Source organism: Haemaphysalis longicornis, unplaced genomic scaffold, assembly GCF_048455015.1.
Source record: "Haemaphysalis longicornis isolate Haplotype H1 unplaced genomic scaffold, Haemaphysalis longicornis Haplotype H1 scaffold_7, whole genome shotgun sequence".
Classification (NCBI taxonomy): domain Eukaryota; kingdom Metazoa; phylum Arthropoda; class Arachnida; order Ixodida; family Ixodidae; genus Haemaphysalis; species Haemaphysalis longicornis.
This window is the reverse complement of record NW_027526422.1, coordinates 91653091-91667906: the sequence shown is the minus strand read 5'-3', so window position 1 is coordinate 91667906 and position 14816 is coordinate 91653091. Positions and strand designations below refer to the sequence as shown.

Here is a 14816-nt window from a genome sequence, read left to right as displayed (position 1 = left end):
AGAGAGAGAGGAGGCCAGACATTGACGTTGCGGTCAAAATAGTTCCCTCGAAAAACGTTTACTTTCGTCGTATTGTCCCAAGGCCGACGTCACAAGAGCGTTAGCAAACACCACCGTCTCGTCTGCCGTCCCTAGCTCCGAAGAAGAGGGTGAGAGAGGAAAGATTAAAGCGTATTTATCGTGGCTCTTACCGGAGGGCTCGACGCTACTGCGCAGTGTCCTGGATAGCAGCTCCTAAACCATTCCGAGCACGCACGCAGCTGCCTCCTCCGCGGCGATTATTCATAGACGCGCTTGACACCTAACGTGCAACAGTTAATGGCCGCCGCGCCTTGTGTGCTTAACAAAGGGGCCGCACTTCGGGAGGAAAACACACGGCCGAAGGAACGACCGAAGGACCCCGCCCTTGGCGAACAACTCGCTGCCGCGTACGTGGCTAGGAATTTTCGACCACGCAGCCGCCGCCGCGCTGTCTGGGATGCGATAACCCGCGATGCCCCTGGCGTGGCATGTGGTGGTGGCGGGCCCCAGCGCGGGAGACGACGCGATAACAAATGGTGCGGACGTTTCGGCAGGACGTCTGCTCGCGGTTTGTCCGGCGTAACTGCCCGAACGCTGGACGAAGACGGCCTCGGGCAATGCAGGCCCGTTGTGCGTAATATCGACTGGCTTTCCTTTCCCGGTATACCGGTGGCGAACGATTGCGAGCCCAGGTTGTACCGTGTTTTTCGGTGCATTTCTGGTACCCTTTTTGACGCTGGGTTGTTCGTCTTGTGAAATATCTTGTTATCAACAGAAGTTTGTGGGAGGAGTGACGATGTGGCGGGAGTAGGGTATCAGAAGGAGGTGAGTCGTGAATGTTCGCAGGGGGTGTGGGGCTGGTCCCAGGGGAGTAATTAGGTGTGAAGACCGATTGAAGCATGGACGCTGAAACCAGGGCGTGGCATCACGAATATCCCAGCAAGAACACCGGTGACAAATTCATTACGGATGACATCTAAGCATGCTTATGTGTGAGTATGTGCTTCGCTGTGCTTGCGAGATTCGTTGAAGATTTGAGTACACTTATTCGGACCCCATGGCTTAGATATGATCCGTGGAACCATTCGATGTCAAGGAGGAGCGAAGCAGAAGCGGCTGGAGTGCGAAGCTTGGCGTCACGCGTGCGGCCATCATGCGTCCTTTCATCATCAAATCGTACCGTTAGGCTTAACATATCAGCGTCCCCCCCCCCCCCCCCCCCCCCCTGTTGTTGCACAGCCAGCAGAACGGTCGGCCCCTTGCGACGATAACGCCGTTGCTTTGAGCCCACATGACGTGCCACATCCAATGGGAAGGCTAGGGCGGGGCGCACTTGCATTTGAAGCCAATGGGCACTGTCCTTACTGGGCGCGCCGCGGTATTTTCGCTCCATGCGCCGCCCTTGCTTTCGCCTAAAAGGGCTGTGCGAGTAGAGTTGGCATCGTGCCCGGCCGCGTATATGCGTTTGCTAGTCAATACGGCCAGCTGTCACCTGAGCTTGCTTTTGGGGGTTATATCACAGCATAAGCGTACCTAAAGCATACAAAACCACCCAAACTGAAATAAATAACACCCAAAACGGACCCGCAAGGGCTGAAAACCACAGTGTAGAAAAATGTTCCACAGAAATAGCCCAAACCGACCTAAAAGGGGAAAAACCGCAAGAACGTACAAGAAGCAGTAGCTGAAACTGACCAAAAGGCAACGAAAATACCCGAAATCCCATTTATAATGCATAAAGATGTCATAAATAGATTCTATGCGTGATAATAAGTCTTAATATTTAAATGTGACAAACCCCTGAAAATGAAAAAATTCACCCCACCTCCCCGAAGGGAATCGTGAGGAAATGCGAATGCATTTCTTTTGCGCGAGAGTGCGCGGAATTTATAATTAATGAGGAGACGGTGATTTGTAGCGTAACCATTTATTTAACACCTGTTTGTGTTGTCGTTGTACTTGACGGCCACGATCACTGCCTTGTGGTCGGTAAAGTGCACAGTCAAAGGGTCTTTGAGAAGCATGCGGGCGTGGGAGAGTGGGGCGAGCGTCGAGAGGAGAAGCACCGAAGCACCGCGCCTACCCTCGCCTACACTCTCCCACACACGCGGGAGCTCCGGCGAGCTCCCGCGATGCGAGCGCCCTCACACGCCCGAGCGCGCTCCTTCTCTCCACTCACTCGCCGCTGATCCGCCCGCACCACCTACTCCGGTTGGTTGCTAGGGGAGAGGAGGAGCGCGCGCGCTCGCAGCTGTTGCTATGGGAGAGGGGGTGAGAGCGGAGAGATAACACATGCGGGCGCGTGGACGCCGCACGGCGCCTGACATGGCTCGACTAAGAAATGCATCCGCATTTAAAAAGAAGCGGTAATGGGATTTGAACCCGGGTTAGGATGTTCGCTTCGCAGGAGCGGAACTACTACACTACGAGACCAAGTGGTTCTGCGCGATTAAATTGAGGGCCACATGCACGTGCACATAGCTTCAAAGATGCCCCTACATGGCACCACGTGTCGCTTGGCTGTGCTGACTAGGAAACGCCTATACGCTGCCCGGCCAATCCTTAAGCAATATGCTTCCCCTCGTCGATAACAATTTTGCGCGTCGTCGATCCGTGGACAGGACGGTAGAAGTACGGAGAATGACAGAACTCGTCGGGAAAAGAATGACGCCAAGCAGAGCTCCTAGCGTTGCGGTACCGCAGCGTTCGCTGCTCGACGAGCCCGTCATTCTTCTTCCAAACGCTTCCCGACACCTCTTTTACGCGTTGTACGGCCATGACAGGGCGGGTGCATCGGGCTGAACCTCAAGTTTATGAGGGAGAAAGGCGAGACGCTCACGCATTTTTCATGATCCACCGATTCATTTTCCGTTATTTTTTTCTCATATCACAACGCCAAAGGTACTGCACAGGTGCCACCAAAAGTAAACGGAGCATAGCTTCGTGAAATTAGAATAATTTCTATTTGATGCCGCTGCCAGCATAAATAGAATATGTGAGGCCCGATTTTATTTTAGAATTACTTCCTTGAACAGTCACTTAGAGATTGCTGGCTAGGCACAAGGCTGAGAAATACCTTCAGAATCTCCAACCCGTGCTCCGTTTACTTTTTGGGGCACCTGTACATCGTTGTACAACAAAGTACGAAACCTGGTCTTTTCAAGCTTTGGGGGGCATTTGTGTAAGCCTACAGGCGCCGTGTGTTCACTGCCGGTTAAAACCCGTACGATACGGCACATACCGCCGGCACACAGGCTTATAAGCCACACCGGAAGGCGATGCAAAGGGTTCCGGCTGCTCAAGAGGCGCGTGGTACGCCCGAGGAAAGAGGGGCTGTTTAATTGCGGCCACAATTTGGCCGCACAGCACCGGTCGCTTCCAAGGAAAGGGGATTGCGGCTGGGTGCGCGTTCACAAAACAAAACAGCAAGAAGCGAATGGGAAAAAAAGAGGGAGGGGCTTATGTTTCTTTAGCAATGAACCTGACCTTGCGCCACTCTCTCCTTAGGCGGCGCTACCACGGTATAAACACAAGCTCCGCGGTGGTCGCTACGGCATATAATAATGACGGCGGGATTGGGCACTAATAGCGGCCGGCTGTTTTCCTTCGGGCGGTGTCTTAAAAATTGCCCAGCTGCTCATTTATCACGAAATACAAAGGGATGAGGACGCTGGACGCCTCTCCACGGTCGTGGCGAAGGTGGATTCGAACTGGGAACTCAGCAAGGGTCAAATGCGCATTGCCGTTCTTCGTCGTGGGAGCTAAACTGTTGACCCCGTGGGCATAGCTCACTGTTTCGCGTAAGTAACGCTTATTAAGCTGTCGTCGACCAACGAGGGGCGGTGGAGGAGCTCTGCGTAAATAGCTCTTCAGAAGCAGCATCACGAAACTATATGCTGGATGAGCTCTCTTGAATTGACTTACGAAAGTATCAAGTTGCATTTCCAGCTCTAAAAGGCTCGTAATTATAGCACGGCAATTGTCAAAACGATGGTAGTTTTCTTTTTCTTACAAGCGGCTGCGTTTGCTCACCCCACCGGCACAGCACATGCGCTCTTGTGTTGTATACGACGCAGGAAAAGGGGTGAAAAAGTTGAGAAGGAAGATGAAGATGGGGTTTCCGCCTCATCTGTCTACGCATTCAGACGCTCAAATTACGCATTGTCGTCGATGACAAATTCCACTCTCGGAGGAAATCGTGCGGATGCAGAATTCGTAGTCCACTTCATGTTCGAGTAACAAGCGAATGGCACGTTATTTTGTTTCTCTCCGGGAGATGGATGGTGGTTCTGCTCCTCATCCCTCATCCGTGATAAGCAGATAACCATTAAGAGTGACAATGCCGTGTCATTCTGCTCCGCGCTCAGTCCCCTTACCTCACGGGAGTGGCTTCGCACTAGCTTCATCACTTCAGTCTCCCCCTTAGGGAGGATAGGGCCATCACGATGATGATGCATCGGCAAGTACGTACGGACGGACAGCGTTTCCGCTCGTATCAACGTGTACACCACCACCATCATCATATTTATGTCCACTGCAGGACGAAGGCCTTTCTCACCGACCTCCAACTACAGCGTTGTCCTAATCTATTCTTCGCCAACAAATTTCCTTCTTTAGCTCATCCCTACAACGAGTTACCAGTCTTATCCTTCAGCTAGTCCCGTCTCTCGGCACCACTCGGTTACCATTGGCCCATTGGTTGTCAGTCCTCCGCCTTATATATATCCCGTCCACCAACACCTTTCTCTCTAAATTGGGGCTAGGATGTCTGCCAACCCGGTTGGTTCCCGGATATCGGATGCTTCTTTATTGCTCCTTCGCGTTGAATACTCCAATCACTCCTCTGCTCGCGGTTGGTCCGCCAGCGTAAGTTTTCTTTCAAGGGGCTTCGTATGTTCGTAAGAGTCATAAGTCATCCCCTTGAGAGCTCTATAATTTCACACCTTTCGTTTTAGTGACAGAGGTAGTCAACCGTCCCTTACTTCAGAGTGTTTTCGCAAGCACTATATTAGGCAGTAAAACAGCGGGCAGTCGCCACGACCCAGGAAACCTGCGGTGCTAAATGCTTATTTGCTTTGGGTACGGAGTAATCGATGTGGGTCACCGCCAGCCACGCCCTACGGTCCGTAGGAAGTCAGCTGATAAAAACAGGTATTGGTAACCCCTCGTCAAAATTCAATTTAACGAGTGGAGTTTCGAATGTTTCCTTGACATTCTGGTACTAGGCCACCTGGTATAGTTAGCCAAAAAATTTCCCCGCTAATGGAGCTATCTTTCTTTCTATCTCAGTACTCTTGCACTTGGGAAGGCAAGTTTTGACGTCCGGCGAAACTGCGTTACGCCCACTACAAAAAAAAAAAAACAAAAAAAAAAAAAACAAAAAAAAACGAACAACAAAAGCATCATTGGGTAAGTGCGATAACGCGCGAGAAAGGAAATTTGATCACAAAACTAACCGCCCTGAAGGTGTCCGAAGTACGCCGCTTGAGAAAGGCGAGCCAAAATTGCCGTAAGCGATAACTGCCTAAGCGTTCGCAAGCTTTTGAAGCGGAGCTCACGGAGCTCTTATCCTCCCCTTTTAACATGCGCCCCGTCCGATGCAATTAACGTATTAATCTCGGAGAGCTAAAGTCACAGCGCGTCAGCTCGACAACCGAGAAGCGTTTTAATGAAACATAATTGAAGCGCAAAAGCAGGGTAACACCGTGCGAAAATTTTCAAGGGGTCCTTTTGCACAGTCTGCTGTCTTTCTTTCTTTCTTTCTTTCTTTCTTTCTTTCTTTCTTTCTTTCTTTCTTTCTTTTTTTCTTTCTTTCTTTCTTTGTCGTGCGACGAGGTGAATGACCAGAGGGGTAAGTTCGCGTTATCAGCTAAACAACCTTTCTTGGAAACCATATTATGCCTTCCGTGCATTGCCCGTGAGCGAAAGTATACGCTATTACACGTATGATCGTCACATGTGGAATAGAACTCACCTTTCACACTGCGCGTTTAGAAGTATAAGCCAAGGTAGCAAATCATAAAAACCGAGACCGCTTTTCTTGGTACTCACTGGGGCTGGCTTGTGCCTCGGTCTCTCCTTCCAGCGTCTGCGGTGCTTCTGTTGTGGCATCATCAGCTGAGAGAGAGGATGAGAGACCGTGGTAAATCCCGGCATATCGGGCACTGAGGCGAGGATAATTAATTTGCTTTTATTTACTAATTCGGCTGCCCCCTGCACCAACACAATTGTGACAGTGCATCCCCAACTGTATTTGTTATAACTGAAAGCAAGACACGCGCACACGCACGCACGCACGCACGCACGCACGCACGCACGCAGAAGACGACTGGCCTGTTTCTTCCAAAGGTTTTCTTCGGGAAGCTATAGCCGCAAAGGAACGGTTAAGTTCTAAGTACACCACAAGTTGGACTGATAAGCATGTGTTGTATTCTTTGTGACGTATGTCTCTGCGACCTACTGTCCTTACAGTGAAATACGGGCATGACTGCACCCCCCGTCCACTCCCCCAGGCATTTAGCGACAATCCAACAAAACAGGTATATGACGATTAATCAGATGGGTTGCGAAAAGGGAATAAAAATACTGAGATTTGGTTCTTTTATACTGCGAGGAGCACTTGACAGTTCGGCCAGGGGGTGGGGTTTTATTTTCCAATTTCCTGGACGCGAGCAGTTTTGAGCATGAAATGTACTTCACGGAAAGCAAGACGTCTTGAAATGTTTGAACCACGGGCGTGCCTTAAGACTTGTGCAATGCAGATATTAGAATAAAAATTAATACATACATTTAAATAATATTGTTTTTTGTTAAAACAGCAAAACAGCAGTGAATTGGGACCAACATGACTCCCGGATTTTTTTATTGCACTGACCATACTAATGGTTCTGGACGGAAGGTTAAATCGATGTTTTCTTGATTTTACACGGAAGTCTGTGCTTACTTTTTATAATTTCACTTTTTTAACGACTCTTATGCACAATCGCACATGGTAAAAGCCCAAAAGGGATCATAGTATTGGAAATAAATCAATACAACGTGAGCTGTTAGATTTTGTAAAAAAAAAGTATTTACACTGGTTTCGTCTACTAAGATGACCCTATAACCATGCCGAGTTTCCGGCCTTTCTTATTATTAGTTAAGTAACAGTGAAGTTAAAAATGCGCTAAAAATTCTCTTCCACCATGCTTCCGCGGCGAAATTTATATCCCTCAAGTCTGCTGTATGCACTATATGTTTCTACGCTAAGATGAAATCGTATAGTCTGCTATGACGGGGTATATTACGGTATTTCACTTTGAATTTACCGCGAATACAGCTCATTGCATCCTTACATTTCTTACCTAGAATAATGGCTCGCTTTCGCTGAAATTCCCCCCATGGCCTTTTTTAAGGTTTATTATTTCTATTTATTTCAAGTTCCGGAGAAAATTTAGGTAGGCAGGCCGGTAAAATAATGTTTCTGACCTGAATCAAAATACTTCCCTGCTTTGTTAATAAGTAGAAAAAAAAAAAACTCAAATACAATCGTATACTGAATGCAAAAAAAAAAAAATCGTGAATGTCACAACGACTATTATGGTGCAAGGGCAATCTTCTGCTGTATAACGTGTTGTGTAGTGATTGATTTTAGGGTTTAACGCCCCGACGCAACGCAGGCGATGAGGCGCGCCGTAGTGGAGGGCTCCGGATTACTTTGGACCGCCTGGGGATCTTTAAAGTGCGCCGAAATCTCGTGCCCACGGGCGTTTGTGATTTTCGCCACCATCAGAGAAGCGGCCGCTACGGCCAGGAATCGAACCCGGGACCTCGTGCTCAGCAGCGCAACGCCTTAGCCACTGAGCCACCGCGGCGGGTTGTTTTGTAGTAAACAAACCAACACACTAGTGTCATGTAATCTTTTGAGAAAGCCATTTTTGTTGTTTGAAAATCGTTGATTGCGATCGATACGCGAAATTTGAGCTCGAAAAAATGAGCCGCTCAGGCGTGACCGGTTTTCAGAGTACGCATGACGATCAAGGCAGCGAGCACATTGTAAACATTGATATTTTTTTTTAACTGCACCTTTTTAAAACTTACTTAAAGTGCCCTTTTTTTTTTAAGAACTACCCCTCAAGTATTCAACAATCAGCAGCCCTTCAACAGTGAACCACCGGGAAAAACTTCTAGTTCACGCTTGTTAAGCTGAAAGGTTGTATTTGGGGCAGCTTATCGCGGGCCACCCTGGTGGCGGGGGCTCTTACTTCCATTGTTATTAACTTAATAAATGGGAATTAATCTTGTTTTCTCAAATTAAGCCCGCCCTCCTGACATCCATTCAATGTAGACAGACTATACGACCAATTTATTTGGCTGATTGTTACTTCGGACTATGGTCAATTCAGCAATTTGATGAAGGAAAAAGGCGCAGAAGGAGAAGGAGGTGGAGGAGGAAAATGAGAAAAAAAGTTCTTCATTAACTAACATTATCAGCTATATTCTTCGAAGTCAATTCCTTTTTAACGAATGTGCCTCAATGCGCAATGCAGAAGGGCTACTGCCAGATCTCTAGGTTTCGCATACAGCAAGTTTCATTGCCATCAGTAACTGCGCAGAAATACAGAGCTCAGCCATTAGTCGTCAAATGTAGGTTCCTCTTCATCTTTGTCGAAAATTTTTTTCGCTCTATCTCTTCGTATTACGGGCCCTATATAGCATTATATGTGTTCTTGGAGGTTTTATTTAGAATAAATGAATTGATAACTTCACAAATGCAATAAACTAAGGGTCAAGTTAACGGCGGCAGAACGGAATCACCTGTGCGTGTGGCAATTTAGGATGCTGTTGAGACATATTCAGGGTGGCAAAGCTACCTTTTCGAAGGTAATAGGGTATTTTTTGAAGGACTTCTTGTTTTTTTATTTAACGCTAATGACTTGATGACGATTGGTTGTCTGAATGGGGTTTACGTGCGATAATAAATGCACAAGCGGGAGCCCCTATGCTTATATACACACACGCCCGCGCGCACCCGTACACATACACAAACGCACGCACGCACGCACACATAAAAAAGTATAGTGATGGTTCTTGTAACTCATCGTAAGGTATGAGAAGCAATCTTTTGGTGCAAACCACTAAAAGAGGCGTGGTGGTTGCCAGCGATCACTTGTTGCCGTCGTATAGCTTTTTCTTGCCGTGCTCATCATTATTCTCGAAATTTAAGAAAGTAACGCTAAAAAAATAAGAGGAACTTGCTTTTTGTTTGAAAACAGTCGAAGAAATAGCGCTTACCTTTCGCCGCGTGGCCGAGGAACAGGAGTGCTAGGCAGAGGTAGCAGACGAGATTCCGAGCAACTCCTTTGGCAGACGACATGTTCTTTTCGAAGCAGACGACAAGTCTCGGCGGCCGGCCGGCCGGCGAACGGCTCGCCCCATCCGCCGCGTCGCGGTTGGCCGCAAGTAGAGAGAAAGAAAGAGCAGAAGAGGAGGAAGAGATTTAAAGGGAGACAGAACAAGGGGAGAGGAGGGAGAACGCTGAGAACTTTCTTCCATCCCTTGTTTTACTCGGCGTCGCAGCGAGGCGGACCGCGCACCGCTCGCTGCCCCTTCGGCGAGATCGTCTGCGTCCTTGGACGACAAAAGGGCGACCACCTGGATTTCGAGTGTCACCCTTTGTGGCTTAACGTTCAGGAGGGTGCATGTTAGCCCCCTCCTGAATGCGGCGCAGGTGATACAGCGCTAGCCCAGCTGCGCTGCTTCTGGTGTTAACGAAAACACGCTCCGAACCACCCCCATCCGCAGCGGGTGAGCGCCGCCACCCCTGTCGTCTGCTTCGAACGCAAAGGGCGGGGTCACTTCCCGTCTGCTATGGTTACCAGTTCCCTTCATTTTCTGTCGTCTGCTCCCGTCGGGCTTAAGAGAGAGAGAGAAAAAAAAAGCTCTTAGAGAAAACGAACAAGCAATAAAAAGTTGATGCAAGCGACGGTGTGTGATGCTGAAAAAAAAAAAAAAAAAACATGTGCTATACGAAAAAAAAAACGCAGTCTTCAGTGTAAACGCGCGGACAAAAAAAAACAAAAAACGAACAGATGAAAGCGACGTCGCTGTCGATGAAAAGGCCTGAAGCACACACACTCACACAAAGCGTGTTGTACACACCCCCTACCTTCTTTTCACGTTTTATTTTCGGTGTTTTTCTTTTTAGAACCAGGTGTATTAAGCCCGCTGACACAACTGCATGCTGTTCACGCCTACGAGGTGCGGGGCTTAGTCTCTGAAGCCGGCAGCGTTTCGAGAATTCAAACCACAATTAAGAGAAAGAAGCGAAGCTACTTTCTTCGCGAAAGTCTTCTGCGTGCTCTGGGACGCGTACCTCTTGCTAAGCCGCGTAGACGTTGCATCTGCTAGCTGGAGCACATTTCACTCAATGAGCTTCTCAGAAGAGGGGGCAAGTGAGGGCAACTTAGGACAGGAAAACAAGAAACAAAAGAGAAAAGGAGCTATCCTCCGGCGAAGTGGCCTATACCCCTCCGGCCCAGGGCGTTACCAAGTTCAATGGCACATCCGTGAAGCGGCTCGCAAACGCGTCCGCCCCGGAGAATCACTCCTTTTGTCTACGGGCATTTTATTATGGCGGGGCGTACTGCTCGGCATCCTCGGATCCTGCCGTTTTGTAATATGCCGCGCGGCCTTCGCAGCGCTCGTAGAGGCGAGCGCCTTTTGTTTTCTGGCTCTCTACGCGTCTGGTATCCCACCCGCGCCACGGATCAGCCTCGCTTTCCTTGTAAGCTCCGGTTTGACTGCGCGCCGTGGCGTCTTCAGTCTTTAATCTAGCTCGAATGCGTCAGAGGGCGCTGCAATGCGAGCACAGACAGGAAATTGCGTAATTATAGGTAAGACGTAAATTCAGCTGCTACTTTGGCCCTACGTTGCCGGCGTTCTTAGTTTCACACTTTGAATTTTTTGCTTCATTCATTTCCTCTTCCCTCTGTTCCTTTGTAACGCAGTGCTTTTTTGCCTATTTTCAACATTTTGGTATACCGCCTTATGGCCTTTCGAGTCAATGACCCCTCTAAGGCGCCTTTAAGACCCCTATGATTCCCCATAATGACGCCTTTTGTGGAGTTAATGGTAGCTCCAGCATGACCGTCGTCGCTGATAACTGTATAGAGTAAGCTATTAATGGATTACCTTTCACCCGTATTAACGTATATTCAACCCATCATGACGAGAGATCCTCCGCAAACGCTTGAAACTCGTCTTTCCTGGCGAAGGAAATCACAAACTCTGATTTTCGTGTGGGATACAATTTTTTCATTAAGTACGCCGGTCGCTTCTATCAGCCGCTCAAATAGCTCACGCTTCAAACTACGGACTGGCTACGGTGATGTAGTTTTATAACAGAACGCTGTTTCTGAATATTTCGGGCGACGCCGTATACCCGCGTCGATGTCTTGTGCTATTTTCCAGAAAAATGGGACAGCTACTTCGGGCGTTTCGAGCGTTTCGAGCTAGTTCGAGTTTGTTCCCTGATCCGGGAAGCTAGTTTCCCGTACCTAAGTGTTACTGATACATTTTTTCCATGGAGCACTCTGCCGACCTAAGTCAACTGCTTTCCAGTTGTTGAGGCGCCAAGTTTCCGCTCCATATGTCATTACCGGCAGAGCGCGTTGGTTGTATACAATTCTTTTCAGTGATAGAGGTAGCTTACTTTTCATTTATGGGTGTGCTTGCCGAGTGCTCCCCAACCCATACCTATTCTGCATCGGTTTTCTCTATCGTGGTCGGGGTCAGCGCTAACCATCTGTCCGAGGTGAATATATTTAGTTCTTCTAGGATTTCGCTACATACGCTGAAGAGGACGCTTTCGGCATGCTTATTCATCATTACTTTAGATTTATTCATGTTTATTTTTAGCCATGTTTTCTGATTGTAGTACCTCAAGCAGTTTTCTCAAGTGTTCTGCAGACTCATTTAACAAGACGACATCGTCTGCAAATATCAAATGGCTCCAGTATTCTCCGTTTATGCGTAATCCTGTGTCTTCCCAGTCAAGCTTCCTAAATACCCCTCCAGACATGCCGTGAATGGTTTTGGAGAGATGGTATCTCCCTGTCTTAATCCCTTGCAGATCGGAAATCTATCGCTTTGCCCGTGGAGGGTTATTCTTCCCGTACATCCCTTATATATGTCGCCTAGAAGTCTCTTCTCGATTCCCTTTGTTCCCTGGTCCTTTAATGCTTCCAGCACTGCTGCGGTGTGTACTGAGTCAAACGCTTTTTCATAGGCTATAATGCCATGTAAAGGAGTTTATTATACTGTGCAGACCTTTCTATCACTTGATTGATGGCATGGATGTAACCTATTGTTGAGTATCATTTTGTAAATCCTGCTGTCTGGGTTGTTGGGAATCTAGGCTGTCACTTATGCTGTTAATTACTGTTTTGCTAAACACCTTGTATGAAACCTAGAGCAGACAATGTCTGTAATTCTTGAGGTCTTTGGAGTGTCCCTTCTTGGGAGTCAGGATAATGGGTGTTTTTCCAGGCTTTAGGCACTTTTAAACTCCTTAAGTATTCTGAAAATAGTGCTGCATGCTTTTCCAGTACAATATCTCCTTTCGTCGTACCCTCAGCTTTTCTTCTTTTCATCCTCTTGAGAGCCCTTTCCTCTTTTGTTACCGGTGGGTTATCATGAGCTAAGCTTGTACGCGAAGTAGCTTCCCCTGGTCTCATGTCGCTGGCATACAGCCTGGTGTAGAATCGTTCTGCTACTTTTATTATCTCGTCCATATTGCACGTAATGTTACCCTGCTCATCTCTGAGTACATACATTCTGTCTTTGCCGATAGCTAGTTTCCTCTTGGTTGCTCTTAGGCTTCCTCCTATTTCCGGCGTTTCTTCAATCATTTTCATGTTGTACGCACCAATGTCATTCGTTTTACTTCTGTTAACCATTATCTACAGCTCCGCTAATTCAGTTTGATCCGCCATACTCGAAACTTTAATGTTATTACGTTTCAGAATTAGTTCCTCCGTTTTCTGGGTTGGTTTCCCAGCTTGTTTCCTACCTGCTGCTTCTCCCACAGCTGCTGCTGATTCTGTGATTGCCACTGTTAGGTTGCCATTTAGCCTGTATACACTATCCTTGTTCTCTTCGTTTAGAAGAGCGAATTTGTTTCGAACGGTTATTTTAAATTCCTGCGTCCTGGTTCTGACTGACTCCATGCTGGGTTTCGTGCTTTTCACGATTTTCCTACGTTCTCTCCCGAGATTCAGCCCGACTTTGACAAAGCAGTATTGGCCATCCGTTAACTTGCTTGCTCCGTCGCCGTATACCTTCGGGCAGGTATAACATTCCTTCTGATTTTGTTTCGATCTAAGGGAAGACACTCTTTACAAGCGGCGGGCGCCCCCACCTTCCTTAAAGAGGGACCGCGGTGACATTCGCCTATTAAAAGCCTACACAGTACAGCAACGGAATTTCCTGTCTAAACTGCGCCCTGTCGGGTGGGTTTCTCTGAACATTTCCCATGTTATGCTACATGGGGCTATGCTACAAGCTATGCCACATGAGCGTGACTTCTTGGCTTTGTGGTCGGTGGTACGTTCCCAGGATTTCCCACCAACTGCCGGGCATATCTTGTTTCCGTTACTTTGAAGCATGATTAACGCTAACTATTTATTCGGAACCTAACCTGACCTCATCAACGTATCGGCGTTCGCATCACCAAGCAAAGAGGACATTCAGCTAGCGCGTTCTTTCCCACTCCCCTAATTTCTACTTGTGTAATTAGTGTCCTCAGATTACTCGTGCAGGTGCCGTCAGTGCGCGTATCCAACGAACGTTTCTAGTGGAAGGCCGCAGCGCATTGACAGGGTCCACCGTCCGCATTTAGCCAGCTAGAGTCACGGACCTGTAATGAAATCGATGCGTGCCCACCTCGCATTGCAGAAATGCTGGGTTGTATTCCAATCCAGGCCAAATGTGGCCAATTTTCGTGTCAACTCAATTATACCTGCGCTACACGGGCGTTTCAAAGGCCTTTCGAAGGCCTTCTAACCGATTGTCTATCGAGTGCCCCATTGTAAATACACAGGGCGCACTTGTAAGTGAGCGTTCAATTGTCGATTGAAAGTAGTCGTGTAGCACAGGCATTACCTTGCTTTTGTTGTTACCCCCGTCAGCCGTTTCTTCTGCCATCCCTCGGTTAGTACGTCAGATTCTCGATATTCCAGTTTGTGCTTTCGCAGGAATAACTGGTGCATTTTTTCCCGCAGTGTTTAAATACGCCAGGAAATGTATACGCGTTAAGGAACCATGGTGTGAATTCTGAGGAATGAACATTCGAAGTTCTCTCAAGAAAGCTCACGAGTGGTACTAGCCCCAGCGGGCGTGGCTTACCTATGTTTCAATGGGAGAGGCTACACGTTCGACTTGAGCTCTTTTCAAGCAATGCATATACAGCAAAAGCTCGTTTATTCGAACCACAAGCGTACGCCATTTCAGTTCGAATTAATGAAAGTTCGAAATATTGAAAGGGAGCAATAACAACAGCACACGACAGTTGTGAATCTCTAGGGAACTTCAACACTTGATGCTTGAAAACGCCCGTGATTGCACCCTGTCGTTTGTCCTTATAGACGACAGTAAGCACCTGCTCTAACAAGCGAATGTAACGGAAAGCCTCATATTCGTCTTCCTCAAAACTGAGGAAGAGACGGGTTGCACTCCATCCGGCCATGACTTCTGAGCAGACAGCCGCACTTTGCTTGGTCTTCGTACTCCTTGTCGTCACTGGCAGCGACAGGTTC

The 14816-nt window shown here is 47.9% G+C and overlaps 1 protein-coding gene across 1 annotated transcript in view; it reads right to left on the bottom strand.

Moving 5' to 3' along the window:
• Positions 1-9475, bottom strand: part of LOC144146094 (uncharacterized) — a 52433-nt gene extending 42958 nt beyond the window's left edge. The window contains exons 1-2 of the mRNA XM_077678031.1: positions 9295-9475; positions 6073-6138 (exon numbers count right to left, since the gene is read on the bottom strand). Coding sequence (XP_077534157.1) covers positions 6073-6138; positions 9295-9376 — 148 coding nt within the window. The 5' untranslated portion in view covers positions 9377-9475. The remainder of the gene's footprint in view (positions 1-6072; positions 6139-9294) is intronic.
• Positions 9476-14816: the final 5341 nt, after the last annotated feature.